Below are 24,396 nucleotides of genomic sequence, written 5' to 3'. Positions count from 1 at the left end.
CATGAAATCGAAATTTAAGATTTGTATGATTTAATCACAATTCTTAATATTTTTTTTTTCTTTTATTTATTTTTTTGTTTTTTAACTTTGTTTCGATTAATACGGAAATTTAAATTATTAAATTAAATAGGAACGATTTATAGAGAGACTGAAATGCGTAATTTGACAACTAAAATAGAAAGCTTTATTCATTATTATACGGACATTTTCTAGTAATAAATATGTAATCTGGTTAACATTTCAAAAGATATTAATGTATTTTTGCGTACATAAATTTCGTTTAAGTACAATCATAAAGTTTTAGTCCACAAATCCCACAGATACCAAACACTCAATCTCGTTCCACCTAACGATAAACGGATGATCTTTATATACCTCAAGATCATTAATACATTTGTATATTTTCTAATAAAGTAAGAAGAAATATAAGGAAGTTATTTGGAAGAAAAACATATTCTTAGTTATATACAGCAAAAAGGTCAAACGATAAAACTCAGAAAAGCATTATCAATTATTTGAAAATAGTCTTCGATTGCCACCTCGCCGGCTGACTGAGCATATAGCAATTAGCAAACCCGCGCTTTCCATAAGATTATTGTCATTTGACAGCTCTTTGCTTTTACCAGTTTTAATAAAAAACATTATTCAATACAAACATATAAATGTACCTAATGTAGATCTAAAAATATGCTATAGGTAAAAAAATATGGTATGATATTAGGAAGTTAAAAAATGAGGCAAGAAGTACCATTGCTACGTATTAACTATTAATTACGCATTTAAAGAAACGTATTGTAAATGACTGCTCACACTTTGCAGATCTGGTCTCAGAAGATACATATCAACGCAGTAAACAACTTCTCGCAGCCTTTCCACAGTTCAACTTTCGACGAACAGAATTAAATTTCCAATCGAGCCAATCTAAGGAACGTTTACACTGTACATTATAATTAAGTTTTTGTATACGTGTACGTGTCTATCTCTCTTTTATCTGTTTCCTTTTCCCTATCTTAGAAATATCCTTCCCTTTTATAGTTAGTTTTCAATTGACGTTTTTTGTATCTATATTTCTAGTACATATAATAAAGTGTTGCTTCAATAAATCTTCAATAATTTCGTATGGATAATTTTCCCTTTGTTAAACAAACATTTTGTCATTCTAAGATTAAATGATGGCATACTTCTAACTAGCTTATTAACTCCAATCCACTTGTTGAATGTTTTAAACATCTGAGGTTTAAACTATTTTTACATTTTGGTGCTGGTGACTATATACTATGACTATATATATACCATCTAGTACACTTATATTTTATAGTTTGTCAAATAAAAAACTAATTTAACAGTGTTCTCATTGCATGTAATTTAGTTCCTTAAAATACGTACCGGAATCATTACTGACGTATGTATGATATATTTTTGCTGATTGCATAAGTCGTGTTTCATCCGAAATGATCAGTCAAATCCCAATAGTTTCTTTATTTGCTATAGCATTAATTTTATCTAACGTAATTTTACGAACCGTAACTATATATTTTTTTTTAATTTAGTAATTTCCTAACTCCTTCACCTCTGTACTGACATATCTATAAGTACCCTCATAATGTCTTAATACTAGTGTAAAAGCTTATAGCTTTGGTCATTTATTAATATATTTGGTTGATACAAATTGTAATAGTAACATGATATTGGTTGTAATGGATATTTGGTTTATTGCGGTAACGAAACCATGTTTTCGCCAGCTGACGACAAGATTTCACTAAACAATACTTACTACCTCATCACATAGTTGGTACCGCGTTTTTGGTAGTGGCTTTTTATCGTAACTTGTATCTTTTCATGCCACTGGTTAGCTTACGCTTTACTGCATACGTGCCTCTTGGAGTTGTGGTGGGTACGGGAGTGGAGGAAGAAGTTGTGTTTGCACTCCGCCACCAGGCAGAGCGTAATAAGGTGACATGTACCCAGCTCCACTAGCTGCTGCGGCAGCTGCTGCTAAAAGCAATTTTTACCATTTTGTATTGTCTAATAAAAAGATAAAGTCTAGTAAATATATTATGAAGTTGAAGTGGAATTTTAATTTAAAAAAAAAACGCGTTCATACAATTCTATCCAGGACGTTATTCTATAAATGAATATAAAGATGATAAAAATAGCGTTGAGTTAGTATTCTAGTTAAAAGAGTTTATTACTTGTTATTTGTGATAGATAGAGAAAAGATGTTAGCTTTACATTAAATTGAATCGTGTGAAGTGATTCAATCGTCAAAAGTGCTTGTAAAGTAATTTGTTTCAAATAGAAAATGTATGCGTAAACAAATACAATTTCAGTATTTAATTGCAATAAAATATGAATGAAAGCACGAACCTGCTGCGGTTGCATAAGGATCAAATCCTGCCGCTGCATATTGCTGTTGGTAGGCAGCTGCCCCTTGAGCAGCAGCTGCTTGGTATTCATAAAGATGATTGGCCGCGGCTACTGCGGCGGCATGTTGTAGTTGCGGCAACTGGACCAGCCCTCCAGCTCCAGAGCCCACGCCCGACCCCACTCCACCGACTGTCCCCACATAACTAGGAGCACCGTACACGTACCCCGGAGATAACCTGTCAATTATCGTCATCCATTACTCAAAATCATCACAAATGTATGAACAGGCTTCCGAAGTCGAGAGCTATCGATCCTCTCGAACATCTTCAACCTGACCCCGCGATGACCTCTCACGTCGCTTCACAGAAATGATCGCCTCGTGAAAAGCCATCAATTTGCAAAATGAACACGTTCCAAAATTATCATCACACGCTATAAGTACCTAGCCCCATTTGCAGCCTTGACAGGTACGAGCATCTAGTCTTGTTATGTTAGTAGACATCGATAAACGGTTATGTATTATGTAAGTATGCGATATATTATTAAAGTTGTCGCGGTCGAGCCGCCGCCGTGCGTCATTGGCCGGAAAGTTAAAAAAAACTGTTAAAAATGTGCTAGCGATATCAACTCAGTGGCGACGAAAATAACCTTATGTCGTGGCTGTTTTACTTATCTTCATATATCGCTCGAGAAGATGCTTTGAGATTTTGATTTCGTTTACTCTGCCATTTATATCATTAGGTATGCCATCTTTAAATATACATTTTTTATAATTTTATTTCTATAATCTCTGTTTGAAAAACCTAAGTACCTATACTATTTGTAGACAAAAACGAATAAATCAAAAAGTGTAAAGAAAACGCCGAATCCGCTTATTTTCCACTACACAAGAACGGCGGGCGGTCAAGTCTGTTCAAGAGCGCTTGGCGTACGCTGCATCAGCGTTTACAAAGGGTTCTTGGCAGAGACTACGCTACTTAGTTCACATTTATAGACCGTTTGTCTTTTTCCAACATTATACACGTCAATAGAGACGGATTGATGGATGATCGAAATTTATAGCGGGGTTGATTAGCTTGGTACGAGGACTGAAGAGGTACGCGCATGCGTCATGCACGCCCGACTCTAGGCTCCGCCCGCCTAAACCGCCCACCTGTGGTATTCTAATCTTATTTGTAAGTGCAATACCTACTCAGTATCATATTATTTAATCTATATATATAAATAATGAGTCAGACGCTACTATTATTGTTGACATTTAATTCGATGATAACTAAAGAAAAAAAAAAGAAAAACTTATTATAATTACAAAGAAAAACACGCGTAAAGAGCAATATCAAATATAAAACTGGCGAAACGTCACACAAGCTTCACATCTACAGTTACAATCAGAAACTAAAATTTATTCATTTCTAATTATCTTAACTGTTAGAAACCTACATTTAACTTTTAAAAGAAAGTAATTACTTACATGCACCTATCGACTATTAGTCGTACCACGAGGAATAGACAAATTAATCCAATATCGGACGAGCCAAGCCGAAGCCAAGGACAATATTGTTATCTTCGCTTTTTATAAAATTGATGTTCAAAATATGTAGTTTGGAATGTAATGATGCCTTCATTAATTGTTTTTACATTAGAGTTATATATGTGATCAATAGAATTTATCGTTTGTGATGGCTTTGGTCACCGTGACAGCATTATCTAGAAACAACATAGCTATCTATGAAAACAATTTTAAGAATTTGGAATAATCGAATGTATGACACGGCGGCGGAGAAGGGCTGAGAAAACGCATTGTTATTAATATTGTATTGCGAAATCTCTGTCTAATACTTTAGTCCACCGACAAGTATAACAGAACATCCCTTTTAGAGAACCATTAACATTACGACGAACCGCCAAAGGATTACTCCTTTGGCTGAATATCTTTCGACAAATTAAATAATTACGATGTTGTTAAAATGTTCGTAATAACATCAACGATCGTCGGAACGTGAATGGACCCCACAACTCGTGACTCGCCTAGTTTTTAGGCAATAATGTCTAATCTTCTCGCGAAAAATATGTTTTCTTACTTCATAATTCTCGTTTATAGTTGTTGAAAAATACAATTAAATATATAATTGTCTGTTCTTTGTAGCATAATCGTATTTTTAGTAAAATAATATTGTGTAAAGCGTGGTTATTTCAATTTATACAAATATTGTAAGCCGCGCGCCACAGGCTACAAGGGAAATTCGGTTACTTAGTTCTTAGTAAGTGTATTAAACGAAATCCACCACCAACAAAACTCAATTCAAATCAACAAAATCTTACACGAACACGGCATAAAACATAAAATTAAAGAAAACATTGAGTGTCGAGAACGATGCGAATAGTGACGGCGGTGGGCGGCGCCCGCGCGACTTGGACCGCCGGCGCCGCCCATGCAACGGTATAGCTTCAAAACGTAAACATTTAAAACCCAATTGACTAATTCACACCCAAAACGAAAAATCCACTCTCACGCTCACGCTTGCCATAGATACCTATGTGAAAATGTTTGATTATTTAGTCTAGGTGTGGTCCGCCGGCCGCAACGCCGCTAGCAGTCCGGAGACGCCGCTCGCCTCATCTACCGAGACAAAAGTCAGCTCAGCTTATAGGACTGACATTTCAATACTACCACTCATACTTTACTTACCTATTTGGGTACTTTCGACATATCTTCAGAATTGTAACAAATAAAATTACGCCCAAATTGTAGTTTTTAAGTGAGCTATATGAACTTCGTACGTATCTTCTCCGTGGCGACTAACTTTGGGACAATTTAATGTTTGACCTATCCCTAGACCCTGCTCAAGTAAACGTGGTTAAGTCTGATTTTTGTCTCGTGAGATGTATTTGAAGCGGCATGCGGCGCCGCTTGTGCTGGCAAATATCGAAGTGTTGAACCATAGAACATTGATGCAATACAGATGCGTTAAAGGAGACAGGGGCAATCTAAACTTACCCATAATGCGCTGGCAAAACTGTAGGATAGCCGGCTCGTACACCCGCCGCTGCGGCTGCTGCCAATCCAAATCCTGCAAAAAAGGTATCATTAATAAATTTTACTTCCTTAACGAAGCAACCGAGGAACTTAAAACTATTTCGTCGGAAAAATATCGTCTTTCATCGAGCATCGAAACATTCTATTTTCATTCCCACTTAACGGAAGTGGCTAGAGAAGACTTGAAACTAAAATATATCACATCCAGATTGGACCACATCCAAATGACACAAGAGTCAACTTAGCGCAGGCGACGTCAGAAATGTTAATTTCTTTTATTGCATTGTTAAGCCGCGCGAGGCGGGATCTATTTCGGTCGCTAGCCGTCCGCCTGGGCTCCGGCATCCAGGGACATGACTCTTGACAAGACGGCACTCGCTATAAATGGCTTATAAAACGTTACCATCAAGATGCTTATCGCAATCGTCTGACGACACATCTCAACTCTCAAAGCATCAACTGAAGTACATATCAGACGCAAGTAGACGTTCATGTAATACAATTGATGGGAAGTGTACAATTTTAAACACAGTATATGATATTTAATAACAAATCGATGATGAATGTCTAATGATCATAGAAGCGTGACTTATGTCCGGTTCGTTTGTTATGGTGAAATTTCCCCTGCTATTACAACGAGTCGCGTCCGGAATGGCCCCGGATGAAGTCTCGGTTCGGCTGTTCTGATAATGTTTGACCTTCGCTTATTGAAATAGCAAACTTACTAATAAATTGATGATTTTTGAATTATATATAAAAAAAAAATAATTATATATAAAATATTTTTTACTCTGTTGGTTACATTATTTTTTTTACAATGTTTTATTATTGGAACATATTAAAAAGTATGTATTGGTACTTATTATTAAAATATATGTATATAATTTACTATTTATTATTTTTTAAACCTAAAGTACTAATTTTTTGCCGTCTAAACAATAATATAAGATTTTATGTATCTAAGATATTGCGGACTTTTAAGAATTGCACACTAATCATATTAAGGAACACTGATTGCTGTTGTTTTTGATCATCGCGTTACCAATTTTCGCCACAAAATCCCCTGAATCATTGTTATGATTTTATTATAACAAATTATATTCCGTAAAATATACATTGTACAAAAAATTATAAATAAAATACCATATCGACTTGTTAATGCTCATTAATATATAAATAAATAAAAAAATAAGTATTATGAGTAAGCAGATTTTTCAATATGATTTAAATTATTTAGTGATTAATAAATCTTTTTATAAATTTAATCAGTTCTATTTATTTGTTCGACGTTAACATTAGCAATAAAATCGAGTTTTTTTTTTATCTTACAGTTTACATTCAGGGATTCAGTCACCTTTTCAATATCATTATATTAAAATGAAAAGTTAACTTCATTTACATGAACAGAACGACGATAGGACACAAATATGGACGCGACTAGTTACCCTTAAAAATGAAAGAGTTGACGTGTTCCATGAGCGCGTGATATGCCGCCGCAATACGATCGATGCGATGCCATTTGACGGCCGAGGTCGAACCACTGTCCACCATAAAGCTTATCTGATTCTTTTTTTTTTTACTCTTTAGCTTTGTGACACGGCCTAAATGCGATGCTTTTTGTTGACCGCATGTGACCCAGTTAGACTTCACCCGTAATCGATTATGGACACTACAATAGTTTTAACTTTACATCAATATAACAAATAACGCGCTCGAGTCGTGGCCATATGACGCAGATTTCCACGTATATTAGTCACGATCTCTCCTGAAAAACGGGCCGCACACGTCCTGTTAAAGTAAATACGCTTTGTTTTAATGTTTTTGCTTGGTTTCAGGAGTTCGAAACACGGGTCGACGAACTGCAAAGCCGACACCGAAGCTTAACGACGCTTGTAAGGATTCTACGGAAATACGATTTTAGACTCAAGCGGCACTAGTGGAGGAGTATTGGTTCCTTATATTATTTTAATAATTTGTTTCTACTGTGTCTATTTATAGACAATTTATGAATATACTATCGGACGGTGATAACAATAAAATACAGGCATAATTGACTATAGAAATATATCTGATCTGGGCGTAATCCTTAAATACCGCTTACGATTACGAATTTGGCGGAAACATAGTAGAGAAGCGAAACAAATAATAGCAGTGAAACATTCGTTGCCGTATGTACCTAAAAAGCTAGTATACGAAGCGATGTTAATACAATGTAGCATCAATGTGTCGTGCAAGTTTACCGGCACAAAAATAGACGTAGACCAGTCGTGGCCCAGTTCAGCGTGTCCAAACTAAATCTATTCACAAATGTGACAGTTAGCATGTTCGGTGCGCAATCTTTTGATCTGACCGGTCTTGAATCTCGTAGTTTATAGCTTATATTTTTAAAAGATCTAATATTCGCATGAAACCACTTATTACATCCCCTTAACGTCTTAACGTCAATTCTTGAGACAATTATTTTTGGAAAACACGTGCACGGCCTTAGCCAAGTTAGTCACCGTCTAAGCTCATGACATATGAGTGAATGCGATTAGTCATGTTTATACGAAATATCGTTTTTGACTTTTGAAAAATTAATTTAGGCTTCACGACGACTGCTGCTGCAATCTTTCCAACTATAACTTAGCTTAGAATGAGAAGCCTTGCTTTGTAGGCTGAGACAAAAGAAAAGCTGTTGAGAAAATATGTGGTTTTGGCGCGTCGCCAACGCTGGTGTCGCGGTAAAGGCGGCGGGGACGTTCCCAAAACTGCGTATATTTAGACAAAATAAAGAGCCAGCCGAAGACAAAACGAGACGCAACTCTTGTTTTATAAATAACCGCGTCGTTCGCCGGACGGACTGCCTCGCACAACCAACCTCTGCTCGCCAGCTGTTGTACATAAATAATAATTAAGACACGAAGAAAGCTACGTGTTTCGAGTAGAACTTCTGAAGCACTGAAGAATTTAATATAATATGCATTAATTGTTACTTGTGAAGACACATAAAATATTATACGTATCAAATAAAAGTCTTCCAAATTCTATTTCGTTATTCGTTCTTAAATAAACGATATTCTTTTACCCGAACATCAAGTGCCGGCTTAATTGTGAGACTTAAACGATTCATAATCAATGTTCCTGGTAGAAAGGTAATCTGCGATGTAGGTAGATTATAGGGCTTCGTGCGGATGTCACCTCTAGGGATCGCATTTCATGGTGCGAAGGGCGGAACTGCCGTACTCGAACTGCTAACAACGCTAGAACAATAGGTGCACCATGGACTTCCCTTTCCGTCAAAAGCTTAGTTGATTTAACACCCTCAACGTTAACTATCTAAACTAAAATATATTCATTCAATATTATATTTGAAAAAAAATACCTGAAATTAGTTATTTAGTTTACATTGCAATTACATATCAAAATATATAAATAACCTTTTCTGAATAGCGTATAGATTAAGAAACAATGAAGAACGTAATTAATAAATTTAAAAAACCTGAGTTTTATAATGTTTTACATACCGTAACTAAGTCGGTGTCAAAAATAAAATAATCCAAATTAGGTATTTGCACTTTAATCAGTCTGAACACCTTGTCTGTCGTTAATTCAGTATAATGGGACGCATGCCATACGTCCGCATCACAAGGAAGATACTATTATGTACTTGGAACACGTTCAAAAACCCCGGTGTAATTAGTTCACACTGTCTTACAGTCTATATGTCTTATATTTAATCGACAACTATAATTATCTCAACGATTAATGTGGAAATATTTTTCATACTTTTTCGCTTGCCTATGCCCTGTACTATTTATTTCCTTAATGAATTAAATTGAGTTATGTATTATTTTCTTGTCTTAAACTTTACTTGAGAGATAGTAATCTTTGAATTGTTTAATAAACATTTTTTTTAAATTAAATGTTTTAAATAATCGAGTAATTATAATTATAGCTTAAATAAACGACTTTATTTTAACAAATGCAAATTTTCCAGAAACTTTTCAAATTTTTTAAGATCCTAAAGTAAAACAGTATGGCGGACAGAAGTTACAACATAAATTAAAGTGCTTTTAGTTACGGGTTTATTTTTGTATTTTGGCCGACGGACAACCTGCTAGTGAGTGGTGCTGATATTCCACCAACCTTAGGAACTGGCTTACTCACCATCAAAACTAGAACGCAACAATAGAATATCTGATGAGTGGATTGTACACAGGCGGGTTCACACAAAGCCAGGTATAATTCTATTTTTTAGTCTGGTTTTGTTCCTAGCTTTAATATATGTTACATAATCTGATATGTGGTACGGTTCACATATTATTATGAGATATTTTATAATACCCCCATTAAATTCTTTACAGCCTAAAATCACATTCAAGCTGTGACAATATGGTGTCCGCCGTAATTGCAGTAATTGCACGTTTCCGTTCTATACAATAAAATAAGTCATGATTACAGTAAAGTCAGATACGATCACGTGGTCGCGTGGTCGCTAAGCCAAGCTAACCATTATGGCTTCGCTTCATACAATTATACCGACGAGCAGAGCTATCGATCCGCTTTTCAAATCGTGATGTTAACATTTTTGCTTTGAATTCTAAATATACTCCCTAGCGATGATTCATTGTCAAGCCAGATAATATAAAGAACGTAAAATTCGAAGTTCATTGTACCGTAAAAATTAGGCACATACACTCATTTGTTCGTATTCAGTATCGATCGTGTGGCGAACGGCGCGTGCGGACTCATCGGTGCATTCAACGCTTACATCCTAAAACCGAAATAAAAATAGTAGCCTGACAGTTACTCGGAAGACGGGGGAGAAGCGGGAGACGCGGGGCACATGCATAAGTAATGCACCAACGAAGGGCGAGCGGCGCACGCGATCCGCGATGCCAAACACAGGGTTAACCCCTCCGCAAAACATCTAACAAACTGAACTCTTCATTAATCAATGATGACTTGCATACTTCACTATTAAAAATTAGATTACACTTTACGCATACCACACCCAATGCAGTAAATATTTTCAAAATTAACAACGTCTAAACTGTACCATTTTACACGCATAAGATGCACGATTTCGTATTAAAATTTTCGATGATTTCTTAGAAAAGTGTTAATCGATTTTTCGGTGCGCGCTTAACTTAATAATTCAACGTGTCGTCCGCCTGTTTGGACAAGTGCCTCGTTCGGCCCTCATCAACACTTCCACATAATAAAACATTAACAATGTTTTTATATTCGACGTCAGTCTCGGCTGAAACCCATGGTTGTGGATACAACGTATTTAGAAACTAGGTTACAATATTTAGTAGGTAGCAGAGCAGTAAAATCGTATAAACAATATAAATGCTGCGCTGTCGTGAAATTATTTTCATTAGCTTGCTAGCTGTGCCTCGCGATATCGGCCGTATTAAATTTGGATTATACATGAATATTTCTTGCCTTTGCCTAGCCTTTTGGATTATTACATGCAAACTAAGTACAAAGCTGTATAGCTTACACATCTCACTAGCTACATACCGGAACTATTTGGTTACTGCTTCGCTCCGTAGTCTCACAATCTGAAGTAGTATAGCCTTTCTGAATATAAGAGCTAACTATCCCAAAAATAAATTTTCGAATCGAACTGGTAGTTGTTGACATAGCGTTCAACTTATACGAACTCTTTATAATGTAAATATAGATATACAGCGCCGTAAACTAAAGGCACCTAATCAAATATGAAAAAAGACAATGGAATTTATGACAGCAGTATGTAAACTTGTAATATAAACCATTTTTACAGTTTTTACCTATATTTATAATATTTATTTGGTTTTGTATGAACGCGTCTGGGTAGATACCACCTACTGTTCATATATTCTACCGCTATGTAGTAATACTTAGTATTGTTGTATTCTGGTTTGAATGGTGAGTGAGTCAGTTTAACCACACAAAGGATAACGTCACAGTTCCCAAGGTTGGTGGCGCATTGGCGACAGTGAATGGTATAAACATCTTACAGCGCCAATGACTATGGGCAGTCGTGACCACTTACTATCAGATGTCCCTACCATTCACCTACCCTATGCCATAAAAATAAAGATATTTAAAAAAAAAAAAATTTTTCAAAAACGTATCTCAAGAAAATGAAATAGTGGATGTTTAGGCTCGTGTGGATCTATGCTATGATTTGATCTGGATTTACATTTTATGGATAAAAACAGAACATAACGTTAAGTTATAAACTGATTATAGCAATTACCTAGTGGTAAACGAACTTACATCCTGAGGCTATTATGGATTAATGCTTATTTATTTTGGCGCTAACGCAGATGCGCCAGCGATGAAGACAAACACAAGTTTACGTCTTTAACAATGTCAGATTATAGCTTCCAATGAAAAATTATACGAAAAAATTAAATTATGTAATTTCTTCATTGTATTCCCTTAAAGAAACGTTCAAAATTTAGTTTTTTATTCTATAAGAATATAAATGGTTTCAGTGTTGGTCCTACATATATAAATATTAATATGTCCCATTAATTATAGTTGAAAAGAGCTTTGTATGTTTACTTAATGTACATTCCTTGTCATGTTTTAAATTACAAATCAGACAAAAAAGTCTTCAGGTATAAATCACACGCAGGAACATTTGTCAAAGCCGGATACGTCTTTGGAACGTTACGAATACGGTTACAACCAGTTACTTGCATTTATAGAAACCGGATAGTTAACGGATATTTCACCCAAAATACCCTTTTGTGATGTTTAACAAGGCATTCGACCTCGTTAGGTCTCGAAGGATGACCCTAGGGTGAAAACAAAATGACGCATTCAGAAGTCTGGGAACCAAAACCAGAAACATTGATTTTGAAATGCATATTCATATTGGAAACATTACATATTGTTAGCATAAACACATTGTCCATTATTCGTCGTAAACCTAAAATCTCACAAGACAGACTAAACAGAGATTTTGATTGTTTCATATTTAGAAGTTTAATCAACAATCACACTCTTTCGTCAGCAATCTCTGCTTTGTATTTGTAAACTGCCATAGTTGTGAAAACTTTTCTTGAGAAAAGTACTGACCACATTTACCAACGAAACTTCTTACAAATTCATATTAAATGATAGAATGCCGTAGAAGAAAAAAATTAGTCTTTCATAAAAATCTACTACTCTGCTAAAGGAAAAAAAGACAACCCATATCAGTGTTGAAAATAATTAATAAGAAAACTGTATTATCTGTTCTAAATTCATTAATAGCTTCAAAGTGATTTATTTCTACCCTTAAACAGTGTACATTCGATGTCTGAGATGCTAGATGACTTTGTTAAATAAAATCGACGAGTAACGGACATAGAGTATCCCAACGTCCTCTGTCCATACCCTAACGTACGTTACGCGCAGGGGTACAGCACGGTGCATTACAGGGGACGGCATATGGTGGGACCGGTACGCCACGGCCAGGTGGCCGTCATGCGCGCCCGCACCCATTGTGCCACGCTTCCCCTCCCTCCCTTCCCAAGCCCCGCACTAACGCATGCGGCCACAAAACGCGAACAATGCGTGGAACTCCGCAAAACATAGCTGTAATGACGCAAATCCATTCAGCACATTTTCACACTTCTCTAATCTTTGGGATCAGCTGGTCGAACCGGTTTAAAATGGTTTAAGTAATAAGCCTTGTTCACATTTGAGTTCTCATGATTCTTAACTACCATCTGTAAGTTTAGAGGACACGAAAACATTTGTTATGAGAGAAACCCTAAAAGAAGAACTAAACTTTAATTATTTTATATATATATTTCGTATATTTCGTAAGTATAAGTCTATTATTTTCAAAAAAATATGGCCTTAATTTTACCAAATGGAATTAATTTTATCCATCGACTACTCTTAAACAAATGAGTGAATGAATGAATGAGACTAGAGTTAGCGAATAAGTGAGATATTCCATATTTAACCAAATAGTAGTCGTGACCTATTTTAAACACAAATTGATAAGGAAAAAAAAAGCCAAGAACTATCGGAACTATCAATATGTTGATAAGAAACATTATCATGACTCGCTCACTGTAATTTTCTGTATATTTATAATTAGGTAGTAGATAATAATCGTATAGTTCTTATCGATGTAGGTACAACACAAACGGCATTCAATAAGCTTACTGTGCATGTAACTGGTTGAGGTTATGTTAACAATTCACTTGTCACATTTACGTAAAGGTTATCTTTAAAAAAAAAAAACAACAAACGATTCAGTCCTATTTTTACTATAAGTAACAAGATTTACTTCAGATTTGTATTCAACATAATTGTTTATGGCTGCTTTTATAAATAGAATTGAGTTGTTTCAATATAATCATAATGCATGCAAATACTTAAATCTAATAATGAATGTTCTAATAATGTCAATGTTGTTTACACCTTTAAAGACGTATCATTTTGTATGTTACCCAACAGATATTAATTTTAAGTGCTTAGTGATATGTTGATGGTGTAACTTTTCCAATAAATAAATAAATAAATAAATAAATAAATATATAGTTTATGAATTTAGTCTTTCTATTTGAGATAATAGTCCCTATTGATTTCCGGAGACTATTAACAGTTCCCTTAGCCTTTATTACTTCTAATCTAAATTTAAACTTGTAAAGCATACCGGCAATCAATATACGTATGGTTGCCGGTAACATAGAAGTTTAAGTCCAAGTGTGTGTGTCAAGACTATAGTAAAGACAGCAAAAAATACTAATTAGATTATATTTGGTAATATTATGTTGTTAAAAAATATTAAATTAACGTGGAGAAGCGTGCCTTCGTGTTTGATATATACATACATATCCATGTAATTGTATGTTTGATTAATCGTTACAGCCCAGCCTTAGATGAAGTACAGAGATAAGATTGAACGGTTGATAATTTTATTCACTATATTATCTAGATATGATTATAAATATTACTAGCGATAATAAATACCAGGCCTTCCAGTGTTTACGAACGAGGATAAATAATTTTTTTTTTTTTGATATTTATATCAAACAAAAAGAAAATGGATTTCGTTTTTTGAATAACTAAAACAATTTGTAAATTTGCCACGCATTTTTGACTCTATGTGTCATTAGTAGTATATATATTACTACTACAATAACGCTTACTTAAAACACGAAAAAATTGACAAGCTATTTAGGTACCGCGATTTGATTTAGTATTGAAATCTGCATGAAACCAACAGTTGGTTCATAAATTGAAGTCTTACCAACATTTCACCACAATTGTAACATTACAAGGGTTGCGTGCAGGGTCCAATCAATTAACGAGCCTCCTACAAGCTTCCGGTTCTAAACGTTTAGGGACTTCCGGAGGGGCGGATTGTTCCGCTAATCATGGTGTGAACACGTCACCGGTGTAACACTTGAAGTTACCACCGAACTGTCAGTTACACGTATACCATTCTGAATTTACTCACCATTACAATAAACACACTAATGGTATGAATGTATTTATAAATTTCGTAATCTCAAGCGGACCTTTTTTATTTGTTTTTAATCTTAGTGTTATTTTTTTGTTTTATATTTAGTTAACAAAACGAAATGCATTAAAAACTCTAGATTCCTAGAAATGTTTTTTTTTTTGCATAATCTAAATAGAAAGTTACCAATTAATGATTGAATATTTAATTCATATATTTGCTTTCGTTTACTATTTATTAACTATATGATACGTATTGTACTCAAAGATAACTAAATTATTATCTAATACTGATAAAAATTGATTACGCTATATTAAATTATCTACTTTCATAATTTATAAAAATCAAGCTCGATGTAACCAAGGTTCGATTGAATTTAAATCATTTATAATATTTAAATATTTGGGTGATGGTTTTGAATTCAATCTTATAACATGTCAATTCAAAAAAGAAATTGTAAAATTTTTCTTGAATAAAGAATATTTAACCCTTAAGTAACAATTTTGTTGTTTACTACGTGTTTCAATCTCGTGGAAGATTTTTCTAACTATTCTAGCAACGTTATTTCCTTTGCTCGTTTCTCGCTAATTATATTTAATTATTTTGCAATATAACAGTTGGTCATGATACTAGTACCACCGAATGTCTGGATATTTGCCAAATTGGCAGATTTCATAGGAAGGTTGAGGCTCACTCAAATTTTGAATACCGACTTCGGTCGTCTAATCATTTGACCATGACAGCGCAACTTTACTGCCAAAGGATTTCAATTGTCTGCCAATGTTAAATGAAAATAGTGTTTTTCATGTGCCATATATTGTGAATAAAAAGCTTCTCCGAAACGCACTGCATTATTTGGTTTTATGTATTTTGGTTTAACAGTTTTTTCAATAATGTGATACAAAAAAAAACGTTTATTACTGAAGATTAGTCAAATATGGAAATATTGATGATTAATTAAATATCTGATCTTATTAAGTCGACTAAGTACTCATCATATGTATATGTATATCAATGACCCCCACAGAGCGTTGTCACACACGAAGCGATCGCGTTTTTTATCGTGAGACGACGCGCTGGTTCTGTTAAGTAAACTGAATTTAAAAAAAACGCTTCGTGTGAACGTTAAGCAAAAAAGAGAGCCCTTTACAAATGTTTTACAACAGCTGAGCCGTGATAAGATCCCATCAACGGTCCCGTGATTTCTTTTATCTCAGTCAACCCTTCTTAACCGTGAACATGTTTTCATGGATGTATCATATATGAAGTGTCAATAGGAACCTATTATATAATATACAATCTGTCAAATGCTATACTTACTGAGTGCTTAGTTACGTTTAAAAAAAAAAACCATTATGGCATGCGGATTCAACTCCGTCCTTATCCGTGAATACTCGTATCCGTATAGAATTAAAAATGCTCTGTTAGTAGTCTATCCTTAAATACTCGCAACCCTATTTTATATATTTAAAAATGCTCTGTTAGTGCCGTCCTGTTGAACTTTGAGAATAAGTGAATCTATCTCAAATATGTGTCCGGTGTTCCATACAAACTTGTTTGCTATTTGGCTACCTAATACCGCCTGTTGCACCTAATATAACTTTGTACATTCCGTAATGCATTGTGTACCTATTTTCGTTTAAGTTTCTATTAATTGGAGTGCTATAAAGTATTAATAAATAAATCTTGCGCAGATGGCTCGTGTATGAATTTCGTTGTCGTGGCCGAAACACGGTCAGGAAGACATTCTTTTTATTATTAAACATGTATTTGAAGTAACTGAACCATATAAACGACATCATTAGTATGCCTTGTAAATTCAATTTTATTGAAAGTACCAGTTCCCGAAGTAGATACAAGTTACCACCCCATTTTTGATCTGGGTCTAGCACTAACTCTACGGAGCAAATAAAGGCTAATAATATTAATATAATTTTAGTAATATTTACCTGGCGCTAAGTTTCCTCTGGGTTTGGCTCCTAATATTGCTAGGTTGACGTTTGCTTTCCTTCCGTCTATGATAGGGTTGGGATCCTTGCATGCTCGCTCCGCCGCCGCTCGGTCACCCATTATAACCTGAAAAATAATTTCATATTAAACATTCTGTATACTATAAATAAATGAAACCCTACCAACATTACCACACTTAATTATATTACCAACTGGTAATATGTATATAAGTAAGGTAGTTTATTTTACATGATTTTATTTAATCTGTACCTGTGAGTAAAAGGTAAAGGTAAAACAAATTAATTTCAAGCCAATTTCTCTCAGTCGATTGAGCAAAAATTTTCACACACTTTTCGTTTTAGTACAGGGATTAAGCTAAAGTTGGATTTAAAAAGGTATATACTTATAAATAATTCTATAATCGATATATCTTAAAGAACTAGATGTAATCTGAGAGAATAATGAACATCGCGCAGAAAAAAATTAAGTATTATTGAAAAATGCATGTCAATTTTACACTTTGTTAAAGTTTATTATATTGAGTAATGACAATATCAGATAATTTTATACAAAAAGTGCTATTAAATTAAAAAATCTTTTACACTTTGCATTTTTCAAACCAGGCAGGTAGGTATTTGATAGAAATTTATACAATGAAATCGTCGAATTACCAATTGTAATGCATGCGAGCCCCACAGGTCGCCACCTCACTTCTAACATCGACCAGTTAAACTTGGCCCGCTGAATACTTCAACAGACAAACAAATACAGCCATTTGACATTTTCCATTACAGCTCAAGACTTTCTAGTCGGAATATGTAACGTGGAAGCCGCTTCATCAAATCAACAGAAGCGAAGGAAACATTTGATGACCTTCAGATATCGAAGGTCTGGTATTTGTAAATTTAAATAGGTTACCTACCAAATATATATTTTTAAACCACTTACATATTTTTAGACACAAACACAACCTTCATATTTTTAATAACATTGTTTATTATTTACCCTCACGTGCTTTCGGACAACGATTGTAATTTGTCAAGTATGTTTCTTGTGTTTGTAATGTTTAATTGAAATGATTAAATGTCTACGATCTATTTATTTAGTTTTTCGTCTAAACGTCTATGTGAACAGAATACAATTAATTATCGATATATTTTATTTTACATAAATAACAAAACCTATAATATTCAAAGGAAAACAAGAGTTATAATTGCAGTTGTTATTTTAATCGGCACCGGTACGATGCGCTATATCAATAATTTGATTTCATCGTAAAAATCGTTGTTTTATAAGGAATAATATTTTTATTGTACCTAAGCAAATAATTGAAAGTTGTAAACAAAATGTGTCGTTGAGCGTTCAAATTCAAGTTAGGTAAGGCGCCGATAAGAAACCTTATCGACAGTACTATACACCATGTTTGTTTTATTGGTTCCGTGAAACGACCTCTTTAATTTTCTTTGCACATTATATATTTATTCTTTAAACTTATTCAAGATTAGAATCAGTAAACCGTATTGCGTATGAAATATAATAATTACATGCAATAATTCTAACACCACTTCTGATTTTTTTTTTTGCTTTTACATGATATTTATCTTACAGCATACATTCTAGTTTATAAAGAAGTATAAATATAGGTAATTTTACGAGCAGTCTATTGCAGCTATTGTTGATATAAGTTCTTCATAGTTACCAAAAATTTAAGAAAACAAAATTAATCCTTCTTTTTTATTTGTTTTTATGGTAAATGAAAAATTATTCAAAACTCATTATTTGATACATACGCTATTTACATAATGGTATTTATTTATTTGTCTTTTATATCGATGCAATAATGACTTTTATAAATATGAAAAATCGTTACCGATTCAATTGTCTTCGCTTGTTTTTTATCTGTGCCACGAATAGTATCTAAGTATTAATTTATATTATCAGTAATATTTATCATTAATTCCATAATTTTTTTTCTGTCTGGTGATTTATATTATTATTTTTTTTCGTTTTAGGGAAGATTGCACAAGTCAATACGTAGTAAACGTTAGTAGTTGGTATAAAATGAAGGAAGGATAGCTTAATAAAGCTATAGCACTAAAACTCGCGTAACACTCACTTAAATATTAATTGTTGTTCCATTAAAATTTATTTATTTACAGAGAAACTAAAGAGCTTATGTTGCTTGCAAACATGGCACATTAAAATCATTTTTGTTTTATTTTATTCTAAGTCGGGGTGTTACTATTTGTAGTATTCATATATTGCAGTAGGTAAAGTTATCTCCAATACATATAAAAACAGTTGAATTACGTATTTGAAATTTATGATAAAGCTGCATCATGATGAATTTGTATGCAATAATCACCATTTTATCGGGAATTTACTACATTTTTATTCGACTGTTGAAAAGCAAAAATTATACTATAATATTTAATCTGTTTAAACATCGCATATCAAAACTCAAAACATTTTACAGAAATATCGATGATAGTTAGTTTGACGAGTGCAACTAGTTTAGACTTTATTCGTATTTTCCTTCATACTCGTATTATACGATCATATTATGCCTTCGATATATTATACGTCATATTTAAAAATAAAGCATTTTAAAAGAGAAAGTGCCCCAATGGCCGACTACAAAAATGCAATTAGTGACACAGAACTACTCTAGTTTCCTGACAAATAACTATTTGCATAATTTAACTGTCGCTGAAATGATAACGGTTGTACACATGGTAACGTTTCAAGCGTTACTTATATCTAAAATTATAATACTATATAATTAAATTGAAATGAGTATTTTATATAAAAATACATTCATTGCCATACTAGATAAATTTTCCGTACTAAACTGTATTGGCAAAGACATCAAACGTATGACGTGCTCATTTAGGGTGGAACTGGTTACAAATTCAATTACAAGTTTCGACCCACACATACTTGAAATAAATATAAATTAACGCTAATAAAAAGTTAAGTATTCAATGATAACATTTTACAGGCTTCAACGTTTAAGAATTCTCTCCTCTGCGTATTATATTTGTTGCTTGAAACATGAAAATGCTAAATTCATAATTGAACAGAAATTCGAAAATCAGTAATTAAAAATTTGTAAAAAGATATTTTCAGTCTGCTTTTAATGTCATTTAATTATATAAATAAGTATTATAAAACTAAACAAAAAAAACGACTTGTTTGCGTTTAGAACGAACATTAAAATTTCTTGCATTTTATTATTAAATATTAAAAGGCATTGCATATTTCTTCCGTAACTTAAAATTGTTTTGTATGGATATTAGACACGTTTGTTAGACGCGTTCGAGATGGTATTGTTCATTCTGTTACAAATCTATTAACTCATTTAAAATCACATTTAAGTAGATATTTAAGCAAAATGTCCTTCACATACAACTTCCTCTAGCAAGTGAGATTGGTTTGTTTTTCTGAACAAATATTCACTAATCTGTATTTAAACACTTACTTGGTGGTAGGATTTGTGTAAGGCCGTCTGGGTAGGTACCACCCACTCAGCATATATTCTACCGCCAAGCAGCAACATTTTGTATTGTAATGATCCGGTTAAAAGGGTGAGTGAGTCAGTGCAACAGGCACAAGGGACATAACATCTTAGCTCCCAAGGTTGGTGCGCTAATGTTTATGGACGATGGTGACCACTTACCATCAGATGGGCCATTTGCCCATCCGCCTACCTATATAATAAAAAAACCGATTATCAAATATTTCAACCAATTAAAGAAAATATATTAAATTTTGGAATTGAAATTAACATTTTCACGCCATGTATATTCTTAGAATACATTTAGATCATATACGTCGTATATATTAATTTGCCGGAATAATAAGTCTGGTTTATTACCTTACAATAAACAAATATATAGCCACTAGCTCTAGTGATATAGGCTGACCATAATTAAGCAATTTATGATTTTGAGAAGGTTGTAGTCTAGTTGCATTTGTCAATCATTTGAGTCCTCATGCTTTTTTACTGATAACCGTCTTTTTTAATAATTATAATTCATATCAGAAATGTTTCCCCAATCAGTCATTATTATTCATATAAATTACAGGTAACAACGTAATTCGTTCGTGCATAAAACATGTATTTTGAACTTTTGAAGTTCATGGTAGCATTTTATAAGTTATTTAATATGTGATTACATTTATGCCCTTGAAAAACAATTCAGTTGATTATTATGAACCGTAGGCTTACTATATTTTATTTTATATATAACTAGCGAGCCGCACCAGCTTCGCACGGTGCAATTTATTAATAAATAAAAGAATATGAAACAAATAAAATACCCTTTAACAGTCAGGAATAATGTAGTTTTCTACCGATGAAAACATTTTTAGAATTGCATCATTGGATCCGAAGATGACCTCCTACATATAAACAAACAAATTATACCTCTTTATAAGATTCGTATAGATATCTAGATAAATATCGTAATATTTGTTTAAAATAAAGACTAGACAATGCTTTACCTCGAACTTTATGACGCAATAACAAGTTAAAAAGTGTAAATTTAGAGAAATAAATAATATCAGTTATCTTAAATTTTTAATTCAATTAAACTCACAAAATACGAGAATGTACTAAAATCCATACATATAAATACATACATACCTATATACCAATATAACACAATAAAAAAAAACTTACCGAATATTCACATTCCGTAAAACGATAAAACCCATACTCATCCCCTTCCTAAATGTGATTTTTATTAAACCTTTTTTAATTATAAAGGTAAGAATATTTAAATATCAAAATTGTCTTTTACTAAAATTAATTTTAATTTAATTAATACATTTTTTTTTATATATGTTCGAAGTATAAACTATACTGACTCTAAAGAAATGAATGATTATAACAAATCGAATGCAATGTAAAATTTATTAAAGTGATGAAATAAAATTAACATTTAAGATAATATTATATTCAATGAAAAAAACAATAGGTACAAATGATACTACGTCGTAGTATCCGTAGCGAGAGGCGTGTCTCGTTCTGCGACGCCCAGCATTTTCCACTGCGTAGACTGTACAGAAGACCAAATAGGGATCACGAATTCCAAACTCTTATTTCATTGTATATAAAGTTCAAATTACGATATTTATTCAAATAGACCTACCGTACTTGAATCTACACGCGTTCTTTATTAATTGCTTAATATTCATCAACACTTTTCGAATACAATGAAATACCGATAAAGGTACTGATTAATATTAGATTTTATAAATTAATTTCATACATTCACAACTACAAACGTAATGTATATAAACGAAATGTACGCAAGTGAGATATTATTCCACCTATTATTTGTCATTGGCTGACATTTAATTTTCTAGTAGAAGTTTTCGCCATAGACAATATATAGGATATAGACACCCTTGAAAAAGTTTAAAAACTTTACAGTTTATTTGATGACCGGAGCTACATCACCTCTCTAAGGTTATTTTTTTGCAGTACACAAGACCCGTTCCTCTTCGCCCGCACGGTATCAGATGACGTTCTTTTGTCTTCCAAATGTACTTCAGCACGTCCCGACATGGCGGGTTTTGTGCCCACAGAGCAACTATGCAATTGTTTCTGATCTGATCTTTGTCTTAGTTCGTATTACCTTAACTGTAAGGTCGATATTCAAATGTAAAATTTAAAACTAAACTGTATTCCCGTAAGTATCATCTATCTAGTCTAGTTTGTAAATCAAATAATACAGCCAAAGGAAGGAAATTTTCTATACTAAAAAGAATCGTTGATCTTTTTTTAAGTTTCGCCTATTTCATTTATAATTCAATACGTCTAGACCGTTTTTTATAAAGTGTTGCTATCGACGCATTGCGATTATTACAGCTATTTAGATGTCACAGCGAGGGTGCAACGAGACATGTTCCCTCCGTCAGGGTCTCTACCCTAGTTGAATTGAAAATGGGGTTGTGATTCATTTCCCACGAGCCCCACTCGCACCGCACGAAGCCTCAAACTTTATTACGCTAAAAGATTTTTGAGGCGGACATTTTGAAAATCGAACTTGTTGTATCTAGCGAATGCGATCAAAGCCAGTACATGAAATAGCCAAACGGCAATCAAAGTTTGTGGCGCTACTAATGCATTATTCACACGTTGATTGACGCCAAGGTGCTGTTACGGTTTATCAACGTATTGAACTTTATTTCCTACGTAATCAATTTAACTCGCATCTGCGTCGTTACTCAAGCATCCGAATGTGCCTATTGTGTTTAGTATAATAGTACAAAATCAATTAACGAAATCTATTTGAACAATTTGTTTCAAATAATATATTTTGAATCTCGGAAAATTAAACAATACGTTCGTACACTAGGTACATCTACTTAAGTGGATGTAATGATGGAAGTAGGTACACCTGTAAAGCGAGGGCATAACTTCCGTGTTTTGTTTGATGTAATTTCGCGATATGTTCCACTTGTATGTGTGTATTCAGTAGTTAAGTATAATACAGGTAGCGAGTACGATAACGCAAACATGCATGCGATACGCGGTTTCAGAGCCGAAGCGATATTAGTGCGCACGAGCACATAAGTTTACGTGTCATTTCAGCTGAATAAAATGTCTGTGTTTTTATATAAAAATAAAGTTATATTATATGATTAAAAATATTGCGTTAATTCGTCCCTTAATTATAAATATAAATAAGTAAAGAAAATTATCGTCTACTTACAAATCCATAACCTCTGCTTTTACTGGTCTGTCTGTCTGTGATAACGACGGCCTCTTCTATGTCTCCGTAAACTGCAAAATGTTCTCTTAAGCTCTTATCCGTGGTATGATATGGCAGACCACCGACAAAGAGCTTAGTCCACGTCGTGTCCTTCTGCCCTGGGAGCGCGCCTAAAGCCAGAAGCCCCTCGGACTCGGCCGGCAGAGCGCCCGCCATCAACATGCCTTGCACCGCCTCCGTTGCGCCGGTCACCGTTGCACCCGCGAACACTGTCACTCCGCTGCAGCGGACGTATACGCACGAGCGTAGGTTATTTGTAAACACGAGAGTCGATAGATGTGAGTGTCGTGTGTGGTGGTTGAACGCGGACTGATGCTCGTTCACGACGCACGTGGCGCTCCGGTACTAATTTTAACCCCCGCCGCGCTCCCCGCGCCGACTACCAGATGCGGAGGCACCGTACGCCGGCCCGGCGGGCCACATGCGTTGTCCTACTGCCTCGTGCCTGTGCCTTCTACCCTCCGCAACTTCCATAATAATATATATCGTTATCACTTACTGCCATTACTGCACAATTGTAGCATGAACTTCTTTTCTTAACTTACATTGTCTATGAAAATTTGATTTAATAAATAAATTTATATATAAGACCGCCAAGCTAAACATCCGGCATCTTTACGTAGGTATGCTCTCTTATCATCTAGTATAGTATTTTTTATAAGATTTGTACATTAGAAGACAGATAGGAACATCAGCTAACATAGCTAAATTATCGTAATTTGAATCTAAAGTCTCAGAAAATACGTACGAATTTATCAGTAGGATTCATAAGGTGGGAATCCTTATCATTTGGTAGGTGTACGTTG

General features: G+C 33.9%; 1 protein-coding gene across 1 annotated transcript; it reads right to left on the bottom strand.

Moving 5' to 3' along the window:
• Positions 1–1,430: 1,430 nt before the first annotated feature.
• LOC113401092 (RNA-binding protein 24-B-like) lies at positions 1,431–23,917 on the bottom strand. Its single transcript, XM_026640825.2, has 5 exons — positions 23,531–23,917; positions 16,805–16,931; positions 5,366–5,438; positions 2,368–2,603; positions 1,431–1,992 (listed from the first exon to the last, which is right to left on the bottom strand). The coding sequence occupies exons 1-5, from the start codon at positions 23,750–23,752 to the stop codon at positions 1,862–1,864; spliced, it is 789 nt and encodes a 262-aa protein (XP_026496610.1). The 5' UTR covers positions 23,753–23,917; the 3' UTR covers positions 1,431–1,861.
• Positions 23,918–24,396: the final 479 nt, after the last annotated feature.

Source organism: Vanessa tameamea, chromosome 2 (genome assembly GCF_037043105.1).
Source record: "Vanessa tameamea isolate UH-Manoa-2023 chromosome 2, ilVanTame1 primary haplotype, whole genome shotgun sequence".
Lineage (NCBI taxonomy): Eukaryota > Metazoa > Arthropoda > Insecta > Lepidoptera > Nymphalidae > Vanessa > Vanessa tameamea.
Note: the sequence above shows the minus strand (reverse complement) of the source record. Positions and strands in the feature narration are given on the sequence as shown.

What these genes read in the sequence shown, in the direction of transcription:
- LOC113401092 (XM_026640825.2), bottom strand. Translation starts at nt 23,752, where the DNA reads ATGTTGATGGCGGGCGCTCTGCCGGCCGAGTCCGAGGGGCTTCTGGCT. An exon ending in AAAGCAGAGGTTATGGATTT is followed by an intron (nt 16,932 to 23,530) that starts GTAAGTAGACGA and finishes ATTATTTTTCAG; the next exon opens with GTTATAATGGGTGACCGAGC. An exon ending in TCCTTATGCAACCGCAGCAG is followed by an intron (nt 1,993 to 2,367) that starts GTTCGTGCTTTC and finishes TGCTTTTAGCAG; the next exon opens with CAGCTGCCGCAGCAGCTAGT.